General features: G+C 35.7%; 1 protein-coding gene and 1 long non-coding RNA gene across 3 annotated transcripts; both read left to right on the top strand.

Moving 5' to 3' along the window:
* The first annotated feature begins 889 nt into the window (after positions 1-889).
* Positions 890-13,272, top strand: LOC147524681 (uncharacterized). 2 transcript variants are annotated; one of them, XR_015197074.1, is made up of 3 exons: positions 890-1,165; positions 10,599-10,722; positions 12,812-13,272. It is a non-coding gene; the product is annotated as an uncharacterized LOC147524681 (long non-coding RNA). The 2 variants fall into 2 exon arrangements; XR_015197076.1 differs by having other exon boundaries at positions 12,804-13,272.
* A 4,530-nt stretch (positions 13,273-17,802) lies between these two features.
* Positions 17,803-20,518, top strand: LOC147524680 (uncharacterized). Its single transcript, XM_086575905.1, is given in 4 exon segments — positions 17,803-18,545; positions 18,710-18,774; positions 18,874-20,146; positions 20,233-20,518. Coding segments are annotated over 4 exon segments (2,367 nt in total).
* Positions 20,519-25,455: the final 4,937 nt, after the last annotated feature.

Genomic DNA, 25,455 nt, shown 5'->3' with positions numbered 1-25,455 from the left:
ATAATTAATTCCATGTTTTAGTTTTAGTTTTTAGAGAGAAAAGTTGTACGTCTTTAATGGAGTCATCTCCATAGTTGTAGAAATAAAAACTTCTTCATCTTCTTCTCAACCTGATTTTCTTCTTCCTTATTCTTCTTGTTTTTAGTTCATAACTCCAAGGATCATGAGCTAAAACCTTCCCTTGTGGAGGGTTAATGATGCTCATGCGAGGAGAAGCTCCATTAATAGAGTCTTTCATTGCTTAGTTTTTCACAAACTTGTTTTCAACATTAACTCCAAAATAGTTGATGTTGATGACAAGCTAGGACTTATTAGGGTCTTCTAGAGTTAGAAGACCATAACAACTCCTCATGCTAGTAGGTTTTCTTAGAGATAAGTTAAATCCACTAGGGATCAAACTCTAATCATTTTTGGGTTTGTCTATGAACCCAAGAATGATTATAGTTTTTGTAATTAAGACTTTCGAAATGGTAGTTATCCTTGCATGAGCGGATTCAATCCTCCCAAAGCAAGTTTAGTTTTAAATTAATGATTGTAATTTCCATTTAATTGTATTTTAAGTGTAGTATAATCTTCTCATACAAATCCTTCTCACCATGGATTCTCTTTGAATGGTTCTAGCTCTATTGTTAGAATATGTTTTAGTCTTTAGACATGGGACGAATCTTTGCTCTAGCTATATGATATCGAATAATTTTGTGAGCAAGGTACTTGATATAAGTGTGAGTTGGAGTAATATCTAATTTACTCTTATCAAATGGCGTCGCTGCTAGCCTAACACCTACTGAAGCAATATAACGGAGCTCGTCTAAGTCACGGGGAATCCCCCCTCTTCTCTCCCTTCCATTTTTTCTTTTTCTTTTATTTATTTATTTTTGTCTACTATATATATATATATATATATTCTAACTTTTGTCTTTTTTGGTCACAGGTTCTCATATCTAGCACTAGATTCGAGTCGCAGAACGCGACTAAAAAAGTGGCATGTGCGAGCCCCCCAGTTTAACAGTGTCGGCGCACGACTTGTGGTAGTTGTTTTTGAGTCGCCCCCACTACTATTCTGGGGAATTAGATTCCCACGTTTGAACGTCATAGTAGTGTTCCATATCTTGCAAGGAAGTTCCGAAATCATTTCTATAAGGCGGAGTTGCGGGATGCTTTTCAGGTTAATTAGTTCCGTTTTCTACCACTCCTCGACTCATTTTCTAGAGGAGTAACTTCTTGCATGATATAACCTGTTTAGACCTTGTATACATATATTAGTGTGTATTCTAGTATTTGTTTGAATGATTGGGATTGTTTAGCATATATATGTTTGTGTGAAATGTTTAGTATTAAAATTTGATTTTGTTAAGAAAAAGGAGAACATCCAACGAGGGATTAAAATCCGAGTTGGGTAAGTTGTTTCTAAGCCCTTCGGGGCAAAACTGCTCTCTATATATGACATTCGCAATCTGAATGAGTATTAATGAAATCAAATTCTTATCCGAAACAAGCGTTAACTAGTGTCGTATATTTTATGTAACGTGTAACATGTCGCATGTTTAGTAAGTATTTGTATTTAGCATGATTTTTATTTAAGTTTCTAGCATATTAGAAATACAATATTGGTTTTTACGAAGCATGCTACAATTTGTTGATTATAGGTTGTTTACATGCTAAGTATTTTTGTATAATAATTTGCTTGTATTGTGATTTGTATTGCCATATTTGTTTGTATAATACGTGAATAGTAATTTTTAAAAAAAAATAAATACAATCATAAAATATCTCATATTCAAACAGTGTCTAGGAAGCTTGCAAAGATTGAGGTTTTATAATTAAGGAACGTGCTTGCACGGAAAACCTCCCTCAATCTGTCAAGTGACTTGGCTGTTTGTCTATGCCAATATAATCCTTGTTCAACTGTTATCAATAGTAGCGGCTCAAGCATACGTTGTTTATCTTCATCCTCAAGTAATTGCAACAATAACGTAAAAATTCATTCCTTAATTGCATGCCTTAGTTAATTTTATGCTTGCATGAGATTAAGGTCTGGTAATAGTAAGAAACTTGAATACACATATCGTAGAAGAAAATACGATAAACAATTACGTAAGTTATCACCTCAACCAAGCTCTTTCTCTGTCACTAAACCTCAAAAAGCGCATCCGTTGCCATTAACTCCTATAGTTATGGATGAAGCGACTCCTCTAGTCGAGAAGCCCCTTTCAGACTTTTACACTGCTTTAAAGGAATGACCTTCTTCCTATATCAAACTTGCAGACCTTGATGTGGATTTTCGAATCCCACCAAACGTCTTCAATTTGTTACCCGTTTACCATGGTCTAGAACATGAGAAACCGTACAATCACCTTCGTCGGATACAGACAGTCTTGAATAATTTCCATCATCCCAATGTTTCCGATGAACAAGTCTTGTTACGATTGTTTCCTTTCACCTTAGCTGATAAAGCCTCGGCTTGGCTAGCAGGCGAACTGTCTTATTTTTACGACACATGGATAAAACTGGTGCAATCATTCATGATAAAATTTTACACTCAAAAGAAAACTAAAGAGATATGATGCTTCAAAAGATTCAATTCTTTCAATAGAATCCTCAGGAATCCTTTACAGAAGCCTGGGAAAGATTTAATGACCTTCTTCTCGAATGTCCGCATCACCAACTTTCCACTGGTGTCCTGGTCCGTTCTTTCTTTAATGGTTTGTCCGAGCATCAACAAGAAACGCTACGACATCATGAATGGCGGTAATTTCATGGATAAAGGTGATAACGAAACATTCCAATTTTTGGAAAACAAGCATCACGAAGTACCTCTTGGGGAAGAACTAATTCTTCCCACTCATCTCACGTCACTCCTCCAAAAGCCACATCTATGTTTGAAGTCAAACCTGATCCATAATTAAAAACTCTGATCACGTCCCTGACCAAGAAGGTAGATGCTTTTTCCGTGCAGATCAATGATAAAATACCACAACAAGTCATGAACGTCAACAATGCCCCATGTTACCTTTGTTAGAGCCTTGACCAAGCTGAACTCTCTTGCCCATTGATCTATGAATCCAATCCTTATCAACCGGAAGAAGTTTGTGCTTTCAACATTCCTAACGCACTGTGGAGACAACATCCAAATTTTTCTTGGCATAACAACCAACAATAGCAAGGAACTCCAGGTTTTGCCAATCCACCTATTAGGCCACTGAAGCTTTAGATTATAGTGAGTATACTTCAAAAGAGTTTAGATTAGAAGTTGAGGTTTATCCTAAATTATTTAGAGTCTGAGTGAGGGAGATGTGAGAAGAAAGGTAGACTCTTGAAAGGACTAGAATAGTTCTAAGCTAATGAAAACTTGAAAGCTAGATTGTTGTATTGAAATGACTTGAAAACATGAAAAGGGGAGATTGATTAAAACATTGAAATAAGAACAAACAAACAAGATTGAAGATTAAAACAAAGAACAATTAAACAAGATTGAAGAGTAAAACAAAGAACAAGTAAACAAGATTGATTGAAATAAAATAAAATAACAAGAAAGTAAAAACATGAATTGAAAACAAGACAAGAAATTAAACAAACCAAATGGTTTGGATCCTAAGACAATGAATGGTTTCTCTCTCCCTTGCTTTTTGCTTATATACCCATACTTTTGCCTTTTACAAATTTTCTCTTCTCCATTACAAACTAGACACCTCACACTTTCACTTTCACTTTCACTTTTACTTTTTGGTTTCTTCATGACCAAGGTAGGTTCAGGGAGAAAGTCCTCATATTTTGAGATAAGGGCCTCCATATCTGGTCTTCTGATTTGAGAGCTTTGACTTTTAACTTTGACCATTGACTTTGACATTTTTAGCACTTTTCCATAGCAGCTACTGGTCTTCATAATAAGCATGATTAAGGCTCTTTTTGGTGCTAAGACGTAGCTTTTATGATAAGTGGTCTGAAATACTCCTTAACCTGAAAAAGGCAATAAAAGCTATGAGTTGTCTTTTCGTTAAGCGTAAGAGGGACTGTAATGCAGTAATATACGGGTAATAAAATGCATATTTGGAAGCTGATCACCACCCCCAAATAGCATCTTGCTTGTCCTCAAGCAAGGATGAGAGAAAAAAACTAAGCTCACAAATGAGTGATTTATTATAAGTTATACTAATCTCGTTTCGCAGAGTGCGATTGCATTGACCATATGCAACAAGGCCTTAAACCACAAGGAATTCTCTAGTGGACGAGCTTTAAGCCTCATAAGAGTTTTCCAGTGAAGGTACTCACAAACTTATTCTATTTAGTACAAAGGGTCTTGTTTCCTTATTTATTCTCAAAAGTTCATACATCTCATTAGTGGTGAATAAAGACAAGCTCTTTTAAACTTAGAATAACATATATATGGTAATTTAATCATCTAAAGATAAATACACAAAATATGAGCAATGAAATGCAAAAACATAGTCGTTTCCGAGGCTTTTGGAGAGCTTCCTTAAGGTGGGTTCTCACAGGGGTGTGTTGCAATCACAACTCTATGATAGATTCACTCATGGTCCGTTCTCTCAAGTGCAGTGGGCACTTATATTCCTCGCATACTCAAATGACGTCTAAAGAAACTGGGGTTGATTGATCACGCTTGCCACTTACTATCACACCATCCAATTCCTAATCGAGCTAGAGGTCTTTTATTAGGAGTTACAGGGCTAGGGTGATGGTTTAGAAAGAAAAAGGAAGGGAAAAACAAAATTTGATAAGTTGAGAAACTGGGTCTTCAAGATACTTGTAACCAGAGAAGAATCTCATTTTGTTCTTTTGCTTCCGAATTGTGATACATTCTTTTCGGCCTTTGGCTTTGTGACTCCTTATGATTTTGAATTTTGGGAGTTCTAACTTTGCTTTTGTTTCTTTATGTTTTTGATATCGTCTCCTATTGATTTTGAACTTTTAGGAGATTCAATTATTTTGACTCCTTCGATTTTATTTTTGGAGTTTTAGTTTTTGATGGGTCTTTATTTTCTTCTCTTTCTTTTCTTTTCTTTTTGAAGAAAATAACTGTTTTGTTTTTGTACAAGGTGTTCTCTTCTCTTTTTTTGATGTCCATCTAGTTCTCAACTTGTTAGCTAGGTAAGTTTTTTATTGTGTGCTGTAACGGGTTAGGAATTATTGGTGAAGAATAAAAAGGCTTTTAGAAAGGGTGAAGGCTCAAGAGGGGTAACTAGAGGAAACTATATTTTTGGGGTTTTAACATTTATTTGGCTATATTGATCCAAAAATGGCCTAAATTCCCTCATAGGATATGGCTTGGTGATTAAGCAAGTGGACGTGTGGTCTTTCTATCCGGACATCATTTGTGTCATCAATCAATAATCATTCAAATGAGGCTTTTGGCTAGATTCTACAAATGCTGATGCATGCCATTCATGAAAAGATATAGAAACTATTGTACGTATATTAGTCTAAGTACGAAGAACAAGTCCTTACCCTATTGCTATAATGAGACTTCTAAACTTTTTATTCATCCTAGAAAAAGGAAACAAGACTTTTTAATACTAAACAGAAAAATATTTTTCAATTTTTTCAATTTTTTTTAGAAAGAAAGAAATATACTATTATATCTACTATATAGAAAATGCATAGTTTTTGCAAAATGTTACTATACCACCCCCAAATAGAACTATGCTTTGTCCTTAAAGTATGAAGAGATAAGGAAAGAGATTACCATAGAAACATGAGCAAAAACAGTGATACACCTGTATTCTGTTTTTCATGATGAAAATATGCCACCCCCAAATAAGTTTGGGGTATGGGTTGTTTGATATAGAACGAGAAATATATGATTTATTATACTAAGGATATTTATTCTATTATAAAATCTTTTTGGGTTTTTGTATTTTTGAAAACAAGTATGAAAGAAAAATGGAAAATTTTGGCATGATGTATTTGTTTTATCTTCTACTCATATACCAAATTCCACAAGAAAAACAAAACAAAATAAAACAAGCAGATAATATTAAGCATAAAGTTAAACTTATACTACGTCATACACGTGAAAAAGAAAGAGAAGAATAATTAGATCCAACTATACGGACACTTGGAATCCTAGTCAGAATCCATGCGTGACTCGTTTCGATGTCTAGAAGATCCTTCTCCTTGTTGACGTCGAGGCCTGGCATGCCTATCACTACACGGGAGTGCGTCTTTGATGCTCTATAGTGTTCTAGTGACACTGTGCTGAAAACATCACTGCTCCTGCAGGAAGGATCGCTGCTCCTCTCTGAGGGTATGTTGTTCCACTCGGATTGTCTGCTGTTCCGTTATGATGTCCTGTTGAGTTTCCCTGAGCTGGTGGACATACGAGTGCAAAATCTTCTGGCCTCCATGGAGGAAGTGAATTTCGTCCATGGGCTGAGTGAATTGTCGAGTGACATCTTTAGCAAAGTAATCCACCTTCTTGGTCGGGCGTGCTTGCTCAGCAGATCTAGCAGCAGGTGGAAGCCATGACTTCTGGACGCAGTGGGCATATATAGGACCTGTGGTAGCGTCCTTGACCTCCACTAGGGCGTCTGTGGCTTGGAACCCCCAGTGCTGCATGATCTTGGTTACTAGCACTAATAGAGGGGCAGTTGACTTCTTCGATTTACAGAGTTGCTTGAAGATAAAGGAGATGATGCAGAAGCTATTCTTCTGCTCTTGAAGAATCCATAAAAGATGAAGCATCGCCTTACTTATAGTTCAAAGGCTTGGCTGAGCCTAGCAGGTTATATGTTGTCCACTGAGATACTGTTAACTGGTTCTTTTGTAGCGAACTCTGATAAGCGCAGTGAGACTTGGGGTTTTGAACCTTTCAAGAAGTGTCTCTATCATCATCACGTCGATGGTCTTTCCGTTTGGGGACTGTTCTGTCTGAACATAAGCTTTCAGAGGAATCCTAAGAACTCCACTCACCACCTCCTTGGTGAGCTCTAGTGAGCGGCCATCCTTAACAACCGTAATGCGGTCATCCTCCCCCTCTAAGCATGCAGTTATAAAACGGAAGAGTAATAAAGGGAGAATAAGCTGCATCTTCCAACAAAACCAAGGGTTCCCATCATTTTCTTCTGATCTCAGCCCTAAAGTGCACTTCAAATAGATCGGAATAGAAGAGGTCTTGAAAATTTTGCTCCGGCATGATTTTAAGAACTCGAGCCATTTAGAGTAGGGATTTAAAAAATTGGGGTTTTGAGTTGGAATGGGGGTTGAAAATGGGGAAGGTTGTGAAAAAAATCGGATGGAGGTGTGTTGAGGTTAATGGGCGGTCATGAGTTGGATGGGGACGGGTGCGAGTCGAGTGGGGCGTTAGGGTTGGGGATTTTGTGATGGAGAAGAAAGGAAGTGGGTGGTCGCGTGGGCTTAATGGTTTGATGGCACGTGCCTCACACATGTATCTTTTAAGAATTTGAAATTTTGGCCCAAGCCCAAATGAATTTAGGAAATTCCGATCTTGTCCACAGTGCCTTCCCAACTTCAAGAGCCCATCCGCGCTTCGTTACTCGCCCGATCTTGACCCATGAGGTACCAAAATGATCGGCATAAAAAATAAAATGTAACGGTATAGGGTACACTTACAACCAAAGGTGGATGAAAAATAGATGATAAAAAAAACTGTACAAAAACTGTAGGGAAATATGTATAGATAACAAACAGAAGGAAAATTTTAATTAATTTTTTTTGGGTTTTGAATAAGTTTGACAGAAAATAAAAAGGTGGGTCGTTTTAAGTAAGATCCCCAAGACTTGGAAGTATTTCAAAACTTGAGTCAATCCCAACCAGATGGCTGGATTACTCCTTTAGATGGAGCGTAATGCACTGGGGGATAACACATGTAGACTTTATAAATAGAGTTATTATGAGGTTGAAGACTGGGGCAAGTTGGTGTTTGACAGTTCAAGCACCAGCCTTCTCTCTTAGCTCGTCTCCTACTTGCGTATGAAATCTTACCTAAACCAGGAATGATTTTCGGTATATGTGTCCATATCTTAAGCTGCAGTTCTATAGGAAGTGCTTGTATATGATCATTGAAATTGATCCATCTATTCTTACTAGGTGGAGGGTTTTTGTTTGCTACAGAAGACATTTTTGAAAAGTTTTTCAGAACGAGAGAGATTTAGAAGGGGAAAAGATTTAAACGAGAGGGGAAATATTTTTTAGCAAGGAAAATTTTAAAAGTTTATACAATTTTTGAGTCTTTTAATGTCTGATTCTCGAGACAAAATAGAGAGGTGGAGACAAAAGATAGAATTAAACAGATAATAATATCACTTTGGGTTACTCTATCTCAATTAGTAGAGTATACCATAATTAACATAGACATTTAAATTGGACCAGCCTTTTTTCTACCATGAAATACCCTTAATAAAATATTAAAATCAATTATTCAATGCCTTTAAGAAGGACTACTTAGTAATTTCAAAATTTACTACCATCTATACCCTTAAGATTATATAGTAACTTAAAGATGTATGTGTAAATTCAGGTAGAAAATCAACTATATGCCCCTATTCAATTGTTCGCCACTTACGCTTCTTTAATTGCCAAATAATTACCTTTTATACCGAAATTAAATTCAAAGAAACCAACAGTCTCTTTTCTTCTTCTCTTCTTCTTCTCTCTCCCAACAACCAACAAAAAATCCAATTCTTCAAAACATTCCCAATTCTTCATCAAGAACAAAAAAAAAACAATTTTATTATATATAAATCCCTACTTTCAAATCAAAGTAACTGATGTCTCGATGCTTCTTTCAAACTTGTGTTTTTTCTGCAAATGAACTTAAGCAGAACTCAGATTCCAATCCGACCCACTTCCACATTCCGTTGATAGACCCTTCAAGGAGATCGTAAAAAAGTGGTTGATGAGATAAAAGTTGTATCAGAGAAGTGGGGATTTTTTTCAAGTTGTGAATCATGGGGTGCCATTAAGTGTGTTGGATGAGATGATTAAAGGGGTGATAAGATTTAATGAACACGATGATGAGGTAAGGAAACAGTTTTATAGTCGTGATTGAAAGAAAAGAGTGAGGTTTAATAGTAACTTCGATCTTTATACATCTAAAGCTGCTAATTGGAGGGACACCTTTATTATCGAGATTTTTACCTTTGCTCCATTTGGATCCTAATGAATTACCGGTTGCTTGCGGTATGGTTTCGATTTTGGTTACTCCAATAGTGAATAGCAAGTTTAATTTAGCTTCTCTGAATTCCGCGGTTAGATAGCATTGCCTTCATTTGAAAAAGTATAATCCAACCGGGCGAATACAAGGAAGGCTAACATACACAATCTTAGCAAACCTTATCTCCCCGATTGTAGATTCTGAATTAGATTGGCTTAGTATAATTTTTTTTCACATTAGTAATATGATACTAAGCATAGTCATGTTTTGATCACATCCTGCATCCCAAACCATCCCCACTGATGTCTTTGATTAGTGTGTTGTTTAATTTGTTATGAAAATGGGTGTGAAACGTTTATAGATTTTGGGGCGGTTTATTTTGTTGAAATTTGGAGTTTTTGTGTGTAATTGTGATGTGGGTATGTTTCATTTTTGTGATTCTAGCTGTCGGTTGGGACTTTTAGGGAGAATTGAGATTTTGGTGTGAAGTATATTTGTGAATTGGATTGGTTTCGAAGTTGGGGTTTCGTCATGGTGGCTGTTGATGTATTGAAATATACTCACAGCCACATGCATAAGCATTAGTTATGGTTATCATGTACTATTAGTTCCTAATTCCATTATAACATTTTGATTCTCCAAGAATGATTTCTTTAGAATCACATGAGAGCAAGGATATTTTTTTTTTTGGCTGGACATGAGAGAAAGGAGTTCATACGTTCTATTCACTATTCTAAAAGTTGGGCAAACCCAAGCCAATTTCAGCACCTCATGGCACATGTGTTGATGAACCATTAACATTTACTTTCATGATTTCAACTTACCAATGTCATTATATCAAGTCTTCCATTTGGCTACTGTCCTTTTGCTAGAGCAGTTTGTTTGGGACTTGAACTGTCGGTATCGATATCGTACTTCGACTTCATGAATATGAAAGATTAGTATAGATGTTGGCCTCCCGGTTTGTTCTTACTCTTTCATTGAATTTTCCTTACACTTTGTGAAGCACGTTTGTTGTAGGGAATATTTCGTTGTTGTTGTTTTTTTTTTAAGAAAATAGAATAGTGGTCCACATTTTGAGACATGGAATGCTGGGTTCTCAATATTTCGTTTCAATTTGTCGTTGATTGGATTCAATTCCGACTTCAATTAGATACTGTGCAATTTACCGGAGGTTTAAATTGCTCGGAAGATTAAAAACTGAAAATTGGAGCTGAAGGTTTGCATGTTAGACTTATTCAAAAATGTTTAGAAAATTGAGCTCTATATGTTGATGTCTTGAAGCCTGCCAATTTGGTATTTATTTATAATTTATTTTTTTTCCCTAGAGGACTGCTTTAAGATAGCACAAGGGATCTACTAGAAGCTTAAAATCTCTTACTATTCCTGCACTAGGTGTCTAGGTATTTGTTTGTAGCTCCTTAGATTTCAGTCTCATAAATTTGTGTCGCTTGCATATTTTTGACAGTTACCTTAATTGAAGTTAGTGGATTGGAGCTTAATGCCTTCTGCTACTGATCCAAACATCGGCTATATATATGGAGTTTCAGCTTTACTGGGAAATTTTCAATACATTCAAGTTGGCATCATTGGTTTGTAATTCACTCAGTCCTGTTTATAAATTTCATTTTTCATTGATGTTAAAATGTACCTTCATGTATTTCATGTGATACAAGTTATTCATGGTTATAGTCCTATAGAAGAGAGTAAACATGTGCATAAGATGTACCTCATTCCCTTTGGTTTGTTTGTTTGCTTAGCTCCCACTGTTTGTTTCTTGACACTATATATCCTCTTTGTTAAACAAATTTGTTATGTTTCGTTAGTTTTTTTTGGGTCTTGATATTATGTCGTTACTTAAGCTTGATTTTTAAGTATTTAGAGGTGTTTACTATTTACCTTAGCTGAAATGTGGATTTGACTTCAATGTTTAATGCTTGAAGAGGGTTGTAGTAAGCTATTGGCTTGAAAAGAGGATGTAATAAGAAACATAGAGTCACCATATGTAACTAAGTATAACCTGAGAAGCCAAAAAAATTATGGATAAGATGTGAATTTTTTGTAGGAACGATTGCAAGCAAGCTTCCTGTTAGATTGAAAGCTTCCAAGGTTTTGATTTCTTATATTTTTAATTGATGTATACTTTATCAAAAAAAAAAAAAAAAAAAAACTGTGACAAATCAAATGAATGTATTGCAATTCATCCTAAATTTCTTGAATTGCACTTTTTAAGGTTGTGAATATTTAAAATAGTTAGTACATCCATCCATCTCTGTGCTTTTTACTTGGAATAGAAATTCAATTTTGGGTTATATGTATATTCTTTTGAGGGACTTGGAATCTTAAATAAGTTCCATGAACATATTTTAAATTCTATAGGGAAATGAGTTTTACCTTCAAGTGGTTCATGTACCCCTTTTAAAAATATGAATATGTATTTGTGTGTTTTGGATCTTGCTTTCTTTGCGTCTATGACTAAATACCTTTTGTATGCTAATTCAGTATTCCATTATGATGTTCTTTTCCACATAACACATTTTATTAAGGTTAAAGCACTTCCACATGAAGTTCACTTATCCCGGGTACAATGGAACTTAGATTGTGTTTTCATTCATTCATTCACAACACTTTTGAAGTATTTTCCTATTCAAGATCTCAAGCTTTTAAGATATTATGGTGGTAGTGGAACATAGTCAAACGAAGACTACTAATAGCTAAGATCTTACGTTCTTGGTAATGCCGAAACGTGGGAAGATGCAAGGACACGGTTTGGTCTAGGCCACTCCCGAGCAACATCTTTCGAGCTGGATAAACTTATCGAGTATATCAAAGCATTAGCATTTAAGCCATGTGGTTAAGGTGATAGAATGGAACTTAAAATTTCACATGATCAACTGTTGGATTTTAATTGTTTGAAGGGGTATTTGTCTTCCTGAGTTTCGTATTTGCAGAGGGTTAGGTTATTGGAGTGGAGATGAACATTTTACTAGCGGGAAAACATGAACCTCAAGTTTCTATTAGTGATGAGCAGACGCTACCTGTAGCCACTAAGTTGAAAACTCATGAACGTTCTTCCTATAATAAGAGAGATTGTCAGAGTTCAATGATAGGACTAAGGCTTCTTCAGGGGATGTTAAGGTTGTGACGATCGTTCAAAGGGGGTTTGTGGTTGGGGAAATTTATGTCAATGCAGTGTGAACATGGTGGTGAACCAATTGTTAAGGATCAAGACCAATAGGCCTCCATTTTAGCCTAGAGAAGGAAGAATAACTGTCGAGAGTAATTTGTTGAAGCTGATTACTGGTACTTAATTGGACGCCTTTGAGAACCTTATAAGAGAATTAGGTTATATGTTTTGCATTTTATAGATACTTTGTTGTTGACGATGTGTAAAGCGATTCTCTAAACTTCCAATACCACAATAATTTTGTCACTTTCATGACATGCTTATGAACAATTTTCATTTTAAAAAAGGGTTAGATACTTTATAAAGCGACTCTTTATAGATACTTCGTTGTTGACCATGTGTCAAGATATTCTCTAAACTTCATTCATTGTTTTGATAGTTGTACTGGTGGATTACTGAACTATATATATTGATCTAGAGAATGACTTTCTTTCACTATCTGCATTAAACTGTTAAATCATGGTGAATTTAATTAAATGTTCATAGGTCTACAGAAAAGTATGGCAAATGCATGTTTAGAAGCGATATCAACTCATGCAAGATTACAGCTGCAGTATTGGATGTCACGAGCTGGTCTGAAGTTTCCAGTAGGTCGTATCCATCATCATTTGAAATCAAGGATTGGTGCAAATGGGCAAGTAGGGGCCACTGCGGCAGTTTACTCCACAGCTACACTAGAGTACCTTACAACATAAGTATTGGAGTTGACAGGCAATGCAAGCAAAGATCTCAAAGTGAAGAAGTGTATCATCCCAAGGCACATCTGCAGCTAGCTATCAGAGGGGATCGGATGAGGAGCTTGACACGTAGATCAAGGGAACAATTGCAGGTGGTGGTGTGATCCCTCACATCCACAAGTCACTCATCAACAAGTCAACCAAAGAATAAACTATTCTTTGTTGAGTTTTCCATCAGGCTTAATTGTTGTTTGACGGGCATTGGCCTTGGTTGTATGTTTAGGCACTTTCGGTAGATGTTACGGTGTTGAATATTTTTTAGGCTATTTGTTTTGTTCTAACTTTTAATTCTTAGTGACGTTCTGATTTGAACTAGGATTTCTCTCTTATGCTTGACTTTCCATGGATTGATGTATTTTTTAGCAAATACGCAATCTGTCTTTCAAATTTTTTTAAAAAATAAGAATCTGTATTTTTTTTTATATTATTTTTCCTATATGGAGCTTAGCTTTAAGCTGATTGGAATAGATTATATTTTTGATCAACATAAAGTTATTGTGTTTCACTCTGATGTCTTAATCATCATTTTCACAACCTAGCTACCATTAAAAAAAATTTGTTTAATATTCACGTGCAAAAGCATGTGCATTTTAGCTAGTTTGTTTAATTCTCGTTTGGAGACGCCTAGTCTTTTTTTTTTTTTTTTTTTTTTAAATTTTATTTATTTATTTATTTATTTTTAAGTGGAAATTTTATTAATACTGATAATGAATTTTACAAATAATTAGGACAAGCCACTACTAAAAAAAATGACATATTATGACGTTTGTTTTTTTTATCTATCTTGATGGCTTTGTTAAAAACCGTCGAGATAGGTGTTTTAGTAATATTTTTATGACGGCTATTGCAACATTATGTCGTGTATGACACAAGTGTCATGAAATTATAATAAATTTATGACAGCTATTGCAACATTATGTCGTGTATGACACAAACGTCAAGAAAATATATTAAATTTATGACGGCTGTTGCAACATTATGTTGTGTATGACACAAGCATCAAGAAAATATAATAATATTATGACAGCTGTTGCAACATTATATCGTGTATGACATAAGTGTTAAGAAAATATGATGGTGTTTCCTAAAACAGTCAAATTAGCAATAGAATAAACCGTCAACATTCTCACAATTTTTTGGGCATTGGCTAGGTTGGACCATTTTGGCATTCAATTAAACCTTAAACCGTCAACAACTTAACCGAAAAAAGGAATACTAAAATCAATACTCCTCACTTTGAATTGAACCGTCAATAGACTCCTCACTTATGGAAACAGCTTTATCAAAAAAAAAAAAAAAAAAAATTATGGAAACAACAATAATGAGAAATCCAAGTTCCCCTCGCTATGAAAATTCTCCCGCTCACCCTAATTATTTTTCTCTCTCGCCGGATATTAAGGGATTGATGTCAGGGTTTCGCCTATTTATATTTCTTCCCCTTCCATTACAAACCCTACCAGTTACGCCTTTTTTTTTTCTTTGTCTCATTGGTTTCTCGCACGCTTAAACTTGTTTGAGAAGAGATACTATTACAACAAAAGGTTTATGAAATCTAAAAGTAAGTTTTTTTTTTGTTTTTTTCTTTTTTCTTGTTTCAAATTCGCACGCATGTTGTTGTGTTTAAACTGGTTAAGTTCTGGTTTACATGCTTACTTCCATCATCTTAGTAAGTTGATACTTTCATACTGTGATGTAGCTCTTTCAATGTGTATTAATCTATGTTCGTATTTATTTCGTATTTTATCTTCTAGAAACTGAAAACACTAACGGAGAACACTAACTTCAAGAGAAACACAGTTGCACCCAACACATTTGTATCTGACTCCACAATTAAACTTGCCGAATGAACTTCATCGGAAAAAAAAATGTAGTGATTCATTTTATTTACGAACAGATAGGATATGCATGAATTTGTTAACTTGATCCCAACTCTTCATGGTGCAATTTTTTCCATGTACATTGGTCTTATGAGTTTATTAATCTGTCTCATCAAAATGCAAAACTATGATCTCTAAAAAAGTAATGTAATAGACTATAGACTAATAGATGATACCATAGAAAAACCAATCCATTAAGATGTAAAAAGGGATCCCATGTGAGTGCCAGCTTTAGCTTTTCGGTGGAACTATAAATCATAGAAGGCTGTAAAGAAGGTGGGGCTGGATCATGGAAAGATAAAGTCTCTTTAAAATGTATGTAATGTCGGGTTCAGTTATTATTGCCACTAAAAGCCTTTTTCTTACTTTAATCGCGATTATGAAGGGAAGCATGTCTTCTCCCCTTTGCCATTATATATAGTTAGTCTATTCTTCACATGGACTAGTTGTTGTATACCTTGGCATCTCGAGACCATTTGAGAGAATGAAAACCACTCGCACTGTAGATTGCCTAACTCTATAACTTTAGGCAGCCCACCAATTTCTAGCATATATAAAGAAGCAATTCTTGGTCGCGATTTAGCCAGATTGTCATGGGTTTATGTCCTCGAATCTCAGGTAGAGTGTAGACTGTAGTTACTCCAGAAAAGAGAGAGATTATGTAGACAAGGAATGAGCAGAATCGAGATGATGCACTAAATTTCTAGATTAAAAAAAAATGGATAACATTAGCAACTTAAAGAGTACGAACGGTTTGCCCAACTATTCCGCCCTTCTTTTCCAAACATGAAGTATAAAATTTGGTTTTTCTTCAACATCATGTCATCATACTTTCAGCCAAATGTAGGCATGTAGCCAAATGAAATAAAAGTGAATTAACTTAAGTAAGATAAACCTCTTACGTTCTAACGATCAGTTCTTTGCCTTAACAGAGTTGAATATTAATTAAGTATGCTTAGACTTTGTATTTTGCCTTCTAGTTATTACTTACGTGTATTGTCATTTACTACGTATAAATATTTTCTTATAGTATGGTCATGTTATTGGGATTCGTCGTATGTTTTTTTTTAAATGTATGTAGGGCTGGTCATCAGGCTCGGTGCTCGGCTCGTTTTGGGATCGACTCGTGCTCGCTCATGAAAAAATATGAGTCAAATATGAGCTTAGTTTTAGGCTTGTTTTGAGTTCGAAGTTTGTTTTGAGTTCGACCAAATAGTTTTCTTTTATCTCTTTATATATATATATATATATATATATATAGTTTTAGGCTTGTTTTGAGTTCGAGTTCGAGTCGAGTAGCTCGCGAGCTGCTCGCCACCAAATAGTTTTCTTTTATCTCTCTCTATATATATATATATATATATATATATAGAAAAGAGAAAAATACCCAGACCCACAAACACATGAACCCATAAGCCCACAAGGAAAAACCCTAAATAATAGCCACGTCTCAAATGTCAAAAGTCAAAACACATTTTATCCCAAAAGGCCAAAACTTACAGGCGGCTCTCAAACCCCATTACACCCCACACCACCATCTCAAAGTTAATTAACTTATTGACACCAACTTATTGACACCTCCATCATTGAACTTCAATTCCTTCATTTTTCATATTTGTTTTCATGGAGTAAATTTCACTTTTTTTTTATTTCTTTTCATTTTCTTTTGTCCATCATTGATACTCAAGGTGATAGTGAGAAGTTAAAGTTGCAGACTTGCTGCTATTGTAGAAGCAATTGATCCAAACAAGGGCATTGCAGCTAAGAAAGTTGGAAGATAGAGATATGAGAATACTGATTTTGTTATATTTTTGGCTTTCACTTTTTGAAAGTGATGGTATGTAATATATAGTTCGTTGTAAATTTGTATGTTGATTGTAGTTTGGATGCGCTTCTTACTTTCCTAAAATTGAAATGTAATGTGTTTTGGATTTTTTGTACTTAATTCATTCAAAAATGGAGTTTATGCCATTATTTCCAGATCTAGTTCACGAGCTACGAGTCTCGAGCTCGAGCTGCACTCGAGCTCGTTTTGTAAAATGAGTCGAGTCGAGTCGAGCTCGAGCTATGTGTAATTAGAAACGAGCCGAGTTTGAGCGCAAAGTAGAGCTCGACTTTGAGTTTGAGCTCGCTCGAGCTCGCTCGAAAACCCACGAGCCGAATCTGAGTATGCCAATACTCGGCTCGCTCGACTCGATGACCACCCCTAAATGAATGTATGTCTAGTGTAATTGAGATTTCTGAAAAGGAACTGCTTTCTCTTGTTGATCACCACGTTCGTTCATTTTGCTTGGAATTCCTAAATATGGTGTACTCTCTCTTTCTCTACATATCCTTTTCTCCACATGAGTAACAGTTAATGAAGTGATAAGGTACTGATATTATTTTAAGTTTAGTTTAGGTAGTGAGGAACTTTTTCACCTTGATAGAGAAATCGTTCTTGTTGTTAGCTTTTGTGTGACTCTAACTTTATCATAAAAAATTGAATTAATTGAAATCTATGTCCCCTATACAATTCTCCCTTGACTCTAAAAGTAAGGTTTCTGAATTTTAACTAATTGATAACTTGTATTGTATACTAGACCACACACGTAGAAAGATTAATTGTTGATGCTGCTATTGTATATCTTACTTGAGGTTGATTTTATTAACCTTTTAGTTCTTAGTGTTGGTTTCATATTTAAGCTAATATGGTCAATTAAAACTGTAGGTGAAACTATCCTAAAACATTTAATTTAAAGGTCATAATTCATCTAAGTTATTTCCTTTATATACTTTTGCATTTTTTTATTTATTTATATTCTTAGCAAAATTGAGTGCTCTGTTTGGATGTCTTCAGGAATTTCTTGTCACATACTTATTAGATACTAAATGGACAAATCGTGGATGTCCAAGGATAGGTTGTCAGATGAATATATTCAAGGGGTTGCAAATTTTCTTCTATTTGCAAGCCCCACAGAGAATCAGGAGACTTGTATGAGATGTCCATGTGAGCACTGTGTCAATCTGTTTGAGTTAAGTCAAAAGGTAGTTAGAAATCACCTTTTCCATCACGGTATTGATAAGCAATACACGAGATGGGTATTTCATGGGGAGCAAATTCTTAGTGCAGCTCCTTGTTTTGATAGACAAGATGCCTTCCTTCACAGGATGGAAACTCCAGACAATGTAGCGAGCACAAAAAAATTGCTACAAGATGGACTTGAACAATATCCAGGGGATCCTGGAGAGTTTGGAAAACCACTTAAAGATGTTGAGGAACCATTATATGAAGGGTGTTCCAAGTATACCAAGTTATCAATGGTGGTGAAATTGTACAATCTAAAAGCGAAGGGTGGGTGGTTTGACAAGTCTTTTTCTAAGTTATTGAGATTGTTTGGAGACGGGCTTCCTAAAGGTAATTTACTACCCTCTTCAATGGGGAAGGTGAAGAAGATGTTGTCCGTTTATGGAATGAAGTATGAAAAGATACATGCATGTCCTAATGATTGCATACTATATAAAGGTGATTCTAATAAGGATCGCACTACGTGTCCTACTTGTGGAGTGTCAAGGTTTAAGGAGAATAAGAATATGACTGAGACAAGCAAAGGTGTGCCCGCAAAAGTTATGTGGTACTTTCCACCCATCCCAAGGTTCAGAAAGATGTTCCAGTCTGTAAAAACTTCTGAGGATTATACATAGCATGCCAATGAAAGAGAAATTGATGACAAACTTCGTCACCTAGCAGATTCCCCGGCATGGAAGTCTGTAGATGCTATGTGGCCTGAGTTTGCAGCGATTCGAGGAATCTTCGTCTTGCCTTTTCTACAGATGGATTCAACCCACATGGTTCTTTGAGCAGTAAGTACAGTTGTTGGCCTGTTATGTTGATCACTTACATCCTTCCACCTTGGTTATGTGTGAAAAGAAAGTTCTTGATGTTAACTATGTTAATATCAGGTCTACGACAACCAGGAAACGATATAGATGTGTACTTGCAGCCTTTGATTGATGACTTAAAAGTTCTATGGAATACTGGGGTTAATGTTTATGATGCTTATCGACAAGAAACCTTCACATTGAGATCTGTGTTATTATGGACAATAAATGATTTCCCCGCGTTTGGTAATCTATCTGGTTGTTGTGTTAAAGGGTATTATGCTTGTCCTGTATATGGTGAAAAAACATGTTCGTTTAGATTAAAGCATTCTTGTAAAAATGTATACATGGCCACCAGAAGATTCCTCCCAAAGAACCACCCATTTAGAAAACAAAGGAAGGCGTTTTATGGCAAACAAGAGTTTGAGTTACAGCAAGAAGTGTTGGATGGTGATAAAGTAAAAGCAAAGGTTAGCATGATCAAAGTCTCTTGGGGGAAAAAAGTGAAGAACACAGGTTTAAGCAAATCAGTAATGCCAAAAGGGGGGAAAAAGGTTACAGGAGGAAAATTAGTAAAGCGAGTGGGTAAAAGAAAGCGACAAGGTGTAGGAGGACAAGCAAAGAGGTCAACCACAACAAGGTCAAAACAGGTTGATGATGGAGTCGATGAAGTTGTTAAGAAATGTTGGAAGAAGAAGTTAGTGTTTTTTGAATTGGACTACTGGGAGTTTTTGCTTGTTAGACACATTTTGGATGTCATGCACATTGAGAAGAATGTGTGTGACAGCATTATTGGTACATTGCTTAACATTCCCTCGAAAACAAAGGACACTGTTAATGGTCGTCTTGACCTTCAGGACATGGGAAAGGATGAACTAGCACTAAAGATTGGTAAAACTAGGACATTCTTACCCCCAGCTTGTTACACATTGTCTAGAGCTGAAAAACATAGGGTTTGCCAAACATTGCGTGAGATGAAAGTCCTAGAAGGATAATCTTCTAATTTCAAGACATGTGTTTCAATGGAAGACTTGAAGTTACAAGGGCTGAAGTCACATGATTGCCATGTTTTGATGCAACAATTGCTTCCAGTGGCAATACGATCTGTCTTGCCAAAACATGTGAGGTATACAATTATTAGATTGTGCTTCTTCTTTAATGCACTTTGTGCGAAAGTAATAGATATGATGCACTTGAGTAAAATTCAAAGGGATGTCATCGTCACACTATGTTTGTTGGAGAAATACTTTCCACCGTCATTCTTCGACATCATGGTTCATCTCACTGTCCATCTCGTTAAAGAGGTTAAACTTTGTGGTCCAGTTTTCTTCCGATGGATGTACCCATTTGAGAGGTAAAAAAACTTCATCCCACCTTTTTGTCTTTATAATGTATGAAAAATGGAGAATCATCCTATCCTTTTGTCTTATAATGTCTTAGGTATATGAGTGTGTTGAAGGGTTATGTACGAAATCGCAATCGTCCAGAACATTGCATGGCTGAAAATTATATTTCAGAGGAAGCAATTGAGTTTTGTAGTGAATTCTTATCTGATTTGGACCCAATTGGAGTTCTTGCCAACTCTAAAATCACACCTGATGATATGCTTCTGGAAGAATTCACTCTAGTGGGGGGTGTTGCCACTGCAGTTGATGGTACTGCCTTAGAGCAAGCACATCTTTATGTCTTGCGAAACACAAGAGTTATTGAACCTTACATTGGGTAAATTTCTTTAAGTGTTTCCATGTTGATTATTCCATTGGCTTAGAAATTCTATAACTAATTCATTCTAAAACTTAATAGGGAGGGAGCACATGGAGTACCTAAAGAAAAAACACCCCCATTCCTCAAAGAAACCAACTTGGTTACAAGAAGAACACATCCGTACTTTTAGTGATTGGCTGAAAGGAAGGGTAAGATAAACTATTGTTAAGTAATAATTTTGTGTACGCCTTGGTTACTAACTTTAAACATAATATAGGTTTCAGAAGAGCGAAGCATCCTGAATAACAAAATCTCAAGTGTTAACAACTTAGATAGCTCAGGGACCTCGAATGCATGCATTGAAATATGAGAGTTATGTCATCAATGGTTATCGGTTTTCCACAAAAGGTCGTGATGCTTCACCAGTGAATCAAAATAGTGGTGTAAGCTTGGTGGCAAGAGCAATGCAAGTTGCAAGTGCAAAGGACAAAAATCCAGACTTTTCCAATATGTCCTTCTATGGTGTTGTCGTTAAAATATGGCTTCTTGATTATTTTCAGTTTCACATTCCAGTGTTCAAGTGTGATTGGGTTGACAGCAGGAATGGCATAAAGACCGATGATCTGGGTTTCACACTAGTGGATCTTGGTAGAGTTAGGCATAAATCTGATCCCTTTATCTTAGCCTCTCAAGCCAAGCAAGTCTTTTATGTTCCCGATCAACTTGATCCTAAATGGTCGATTTCTCTAACAACTCCTAAAAGATGTTATAATGTTAGTGATATTGGTAATGACGTGTTTGATGGGGATATTAGAGAGAGGGTTAATCCTGAAGTCGTGCCAAGTGTTGATTCATTTGATGTGAATGATGAATCTCAACCAATTTTCTCACATAAAGACTGTGAGGGAATATAGGTCGAGAATGATTCTTCTAAAACCTAGCGTTTGGTTTTCCTCTCTTTATTGCAATGTTTTTGGTTGTAAGACTTTTATTAAGTGTTTTTAATAATTTCAAGTGATTGAGATTTTTTTTTTAAAAGTGGTTAGTCCATCTTGTATTTATTCATTTTAATCGTCTATTTACTACTGCATTCAGTTTACTACCCTATATAATATGGTTTGAATGTAGGTAATATGGTTTGAATGTAGATAATATGGTTTATCTTACGTACTAATTACTACTATATGTTATTTCATAGTTCAGCAATAGATCCAGAAGAGGTTGTCCATTTTAAAGATGAAGAAGAACTAAGTGACACTGAAACACTAAGTGACATTGAAGCACTAAGTGAGAGAGGTGCGACCATAATGCATGCCTTGTCTCGTAAGTGGGATGGTATAATAATTATTGTTGAATTTAATGGAAAAGGTAAGCCTATAGGTCAAAAGGTGTGCAACAAGCTTTCTGGTTGGGAAGGTGCTAATTCCTTTAAGTGCTTTTCAAACATGGAAAAAAGCACCTGAGGAGCTTCTAAATCTTTTGTGGGTCGGCATTCTGGTAAATATATCTTGTATAGTTCCTTTTTTTTTTTTTTGTTTCTTATCATGCTTGTATCTTGAATTTTGTTTGTTTGTTCATTACTCAGATTAGATTCAATATAGATGTTAAGTATAGGAAGTCAGTTTTGAAATCAATTGGAGTTCGTTGGAAGACCTTCAAGAATATGCTTACGAAGAAGTTTATCTTCCCTTTTAAAGATGATCAAGATGTGCTTACAAATCCACCTAAAAAATATAAGATCAGGAAACCCGACTGGCATGCATTATTTGTGAAATCGAGATTAACGGGAGAGTTCCAGGTATATCATAAATTTTATTAGAATAGAATTTTCAGTAAATTGGTTGTGTTTATTCATGCGTACTTGTGAGATATATATACTAAGAATGCATGTAAACCATTTTTGAAAGGAGAGAAGCAAATTACAATCAGCACGAATGAAAATGAATAAGTATAACCACCGAATCAGCAGGCTTGGATATGCTGGCCTAGAAGATAAATTGGTAAGTACTTGCACAAATCTTTTAAATACCAATTAATATATTGAACATAACATATACTACAAATAATTGGACTTCCTATTTATATGTTTTATAATAGAAAGAAGAGTTGGGAGAATCTTTTGATGAGGATGATAGAGCTAATTTGTGGCTTTTAGCTCATCAAGACAAAAATGGTGGATATTATGATGATGATACGAGGGAAGTGGCAGAAAAAATTGTAAGTTGTTGTTTATATCCTTTTATAGATATTTGAGTATATGTACTTATGTGTAATGTGTAGTAATATTATTAGATATAGCAAAGATGTAGTAGGTTGTGTGCTGGTATAACAAACAAAGAGTTTTCTGCTAGCCCCTTTAGGAAGTAAAGTTTTTCCAGACGAAGCCCTCCACCAGCCCCACTTGACCATCTGCCTGCTGATCCTTCGTGTTTTTTTTTTTCGAAGTACTTGTGTTCTCCCATAGAACACACATCGATCATTTACTCCTAACTTCAATTCCATTATTGTAGTTTCTTCAAGGGTTGATGACCACCATTCATCACCATCCAGCAGTAATGGCAGGAAATTCTATTTTGAAACCATGCTGGTGGTTCTTGTTCCGTCTTTCGTTCAACTGTCATTAACTTGCTTCTTATTTCCTCAATCTCTGATCTCACTAACTGATGAGCATAGTTAGATTTCCTAACCTTATCATTTATTGCAACTTGCTTTACATCCTTATTGAAGTCCCTCATGTTCCAGCACCCTTGTTGTACACTCATTTAAAGACATTTGTGGGTTTTAAGTGACCGTACTTTGCAGCCACTAAGTTCTGTCTTCCTCCTTGAGTTGTATATATATTCTTACCTGTTGACTCACTCCCCTTACTGGTATTTCTAATACCATTTCCCTGCTCCTTTGTCTCACCTGAGTCCCTACCTTATGTACTCTCTGTGTGCGTCATCTCCTTAGTTTTATTCCCTATGGCTTGTACTAAGGTGGGTTGACATATGTTGTCATTCTGCTTCTCCGTTTGCTCTTCTCTTGCTGCTGCACTCTCTTTAGATTCTTTGCCATTCTCTCCCCCCTCATGAAGCAAGTAGATTGATCAACAGTCTGCGAGCTCCCTTCCCCTTGATTTTTTCGAGCTCGACATCTATGTTTCTTGCTGGGAGACTCCCATCCAGTTTCTGATCTTGATTTCCTGTGTCCTTGTTTTTTTATCTTGATTTTTTTTTGTTTGGGAACTCGTCAAATGGTCATCCTATCAAACACATAGCATTAATACTCTTTCTTTTCCCAAAGATGCAGCTATATAGGGAGTTCAAGTACAATACTCCAAAGGTCCCTGACCTTTAAGGTTATTTCAAAGATAAACAGTATCAACAGTAAAGATATTGACTTAGTCTCCTTCTAAAAGTTAAAGCAGTGCAGGCATGTTCAAAACAACAAACAAGAAACTTCGCAAGTATATCCAATCAAGTAATTCCCAGCCTATTACAATATATGATCACCAAAAAATTCATATAGAAAAAAATATGCAAATTCTAAAGTTGTCGCCACCACAAACCACAGGCAATCCTAACAAGTTCTACCACTTGCCTCAAGCCTTGTTTGCAATGTTGTTTGATAGCCAATCCAGGCCTTCTCCAGAGGTTGCACAAGTACTCTGATAAATGGCTTATCTAACGATGATATATATTGGATGGCACGTGCGTCACACGTATATCTTTTAAGAATTTGAAATTTTGGCCCAAGCCCAAATGAATTCAGGAAATTCCGATCTTGTCCTCAGTGCCTTCCCAACTTCAAAAGCCCATCCGTACTTCATTACTCGCCTGATCTTGACCCATGAGGTACCAAAATGATCAGCATAAAAAATAAAATGCAACGGTATAGGGTACACTCACATCCAAAGGTGGATGAAAAATAGATGATGGAAAGAACTATACATAAACTGTAGGGAAATATGTACAGATAACAAATAGAAGGAAAATTTTAATTAATTTTTTTTGGGTTTTGAATAAGTTTGATAGAAAATAAAAAGGTGGGTCGTTTTAAGTAAGATCCCCAAGACTTGGAAGTATTTGAAAACTTGAGTCAATCCCAACCAGATGGCTGGATTACTCTTTTAGATGGAGCGTAATGCACTGGGGGATAACACATGCATGTAGACTTTATAAATAGAGTTATTATGAGGTTGAAGACCGGGGACAAGTTGGTGTTTGACAGTTCAAACACCAGCCTTCTCTCTTAGCTCGTCTCTTACGTGCGTATGAACTCTTACCTAAACCAGGAATGATTTTCGGTATATGTGTCCATATCTTAAGCTGCAGTTCTATAGGAAGTGCTTGCATATGATCATTGAAATTGATCCATCTAGTCTTACTAGGTGAAGGGTTTTTGTTTGCTACAGAAGACATTTTTGAAAAGTTTTTCGGAACGAGAGAGATTTAGAAGGGGAAAAGATTAAAATGAGAGGGGAAAGATTTTTTAGCAAGGAAAATTTTAAAAGTTTGTACAATTTTTGAGTCTTTTAATGTCTGATTCTCGAGACAAAATAGAGAGGTGGAGACAAAAGATTGAATTAAACAGAGAATAGTATCACTTTGGGTTACTCTATTTGTTTAATTCTCGTTTGGAGACGCCTAGTTTATTTATTTATTTTTTTTTTTTAAGTAGAAATTTTATTGATACTGATAATAAATTTTACAAATAACTAGGACAAGCGTGCAACAAGCTGCGCTGTAAGTCCTTTCTGAATAGCAAATCTTATCTTTCTAAAAACAAACTCATTAGAACCAGCTGTCATAACCATAGTACAAAATATCCCGATATATCGTGATATTTGGGGATATCTATCCAGATTTCAAATTTCAGATATATAAATATCACGATATGTTCAGAGATATATACGACTGCAAATATCAGTGATATTTCGACGATATTTGTGATATTTGGGGATATTTGGAGATATTT

This window comes from Coptis chinensis, chromosome 1 (assembly GCF_015680905.1).
Source record: "Coptis chinensis isolate HL-2020 chromosome 1, ASM1568090v1, whole genome shotgun sequence".
Classification (NCBI taxonomy): domain Eukaryota; kingdom Viridiplantae; phylum Streptophyta; class Magnoliopsida; order Ranunculales; family Ranunculaceae; genus Coptis; species Coptis chinensis.
The sequence above is the reverse complement of the archived record's forward strand: the minus strand, read 5'-3'. Positions and strand labels throughout refer to the sequence as shown.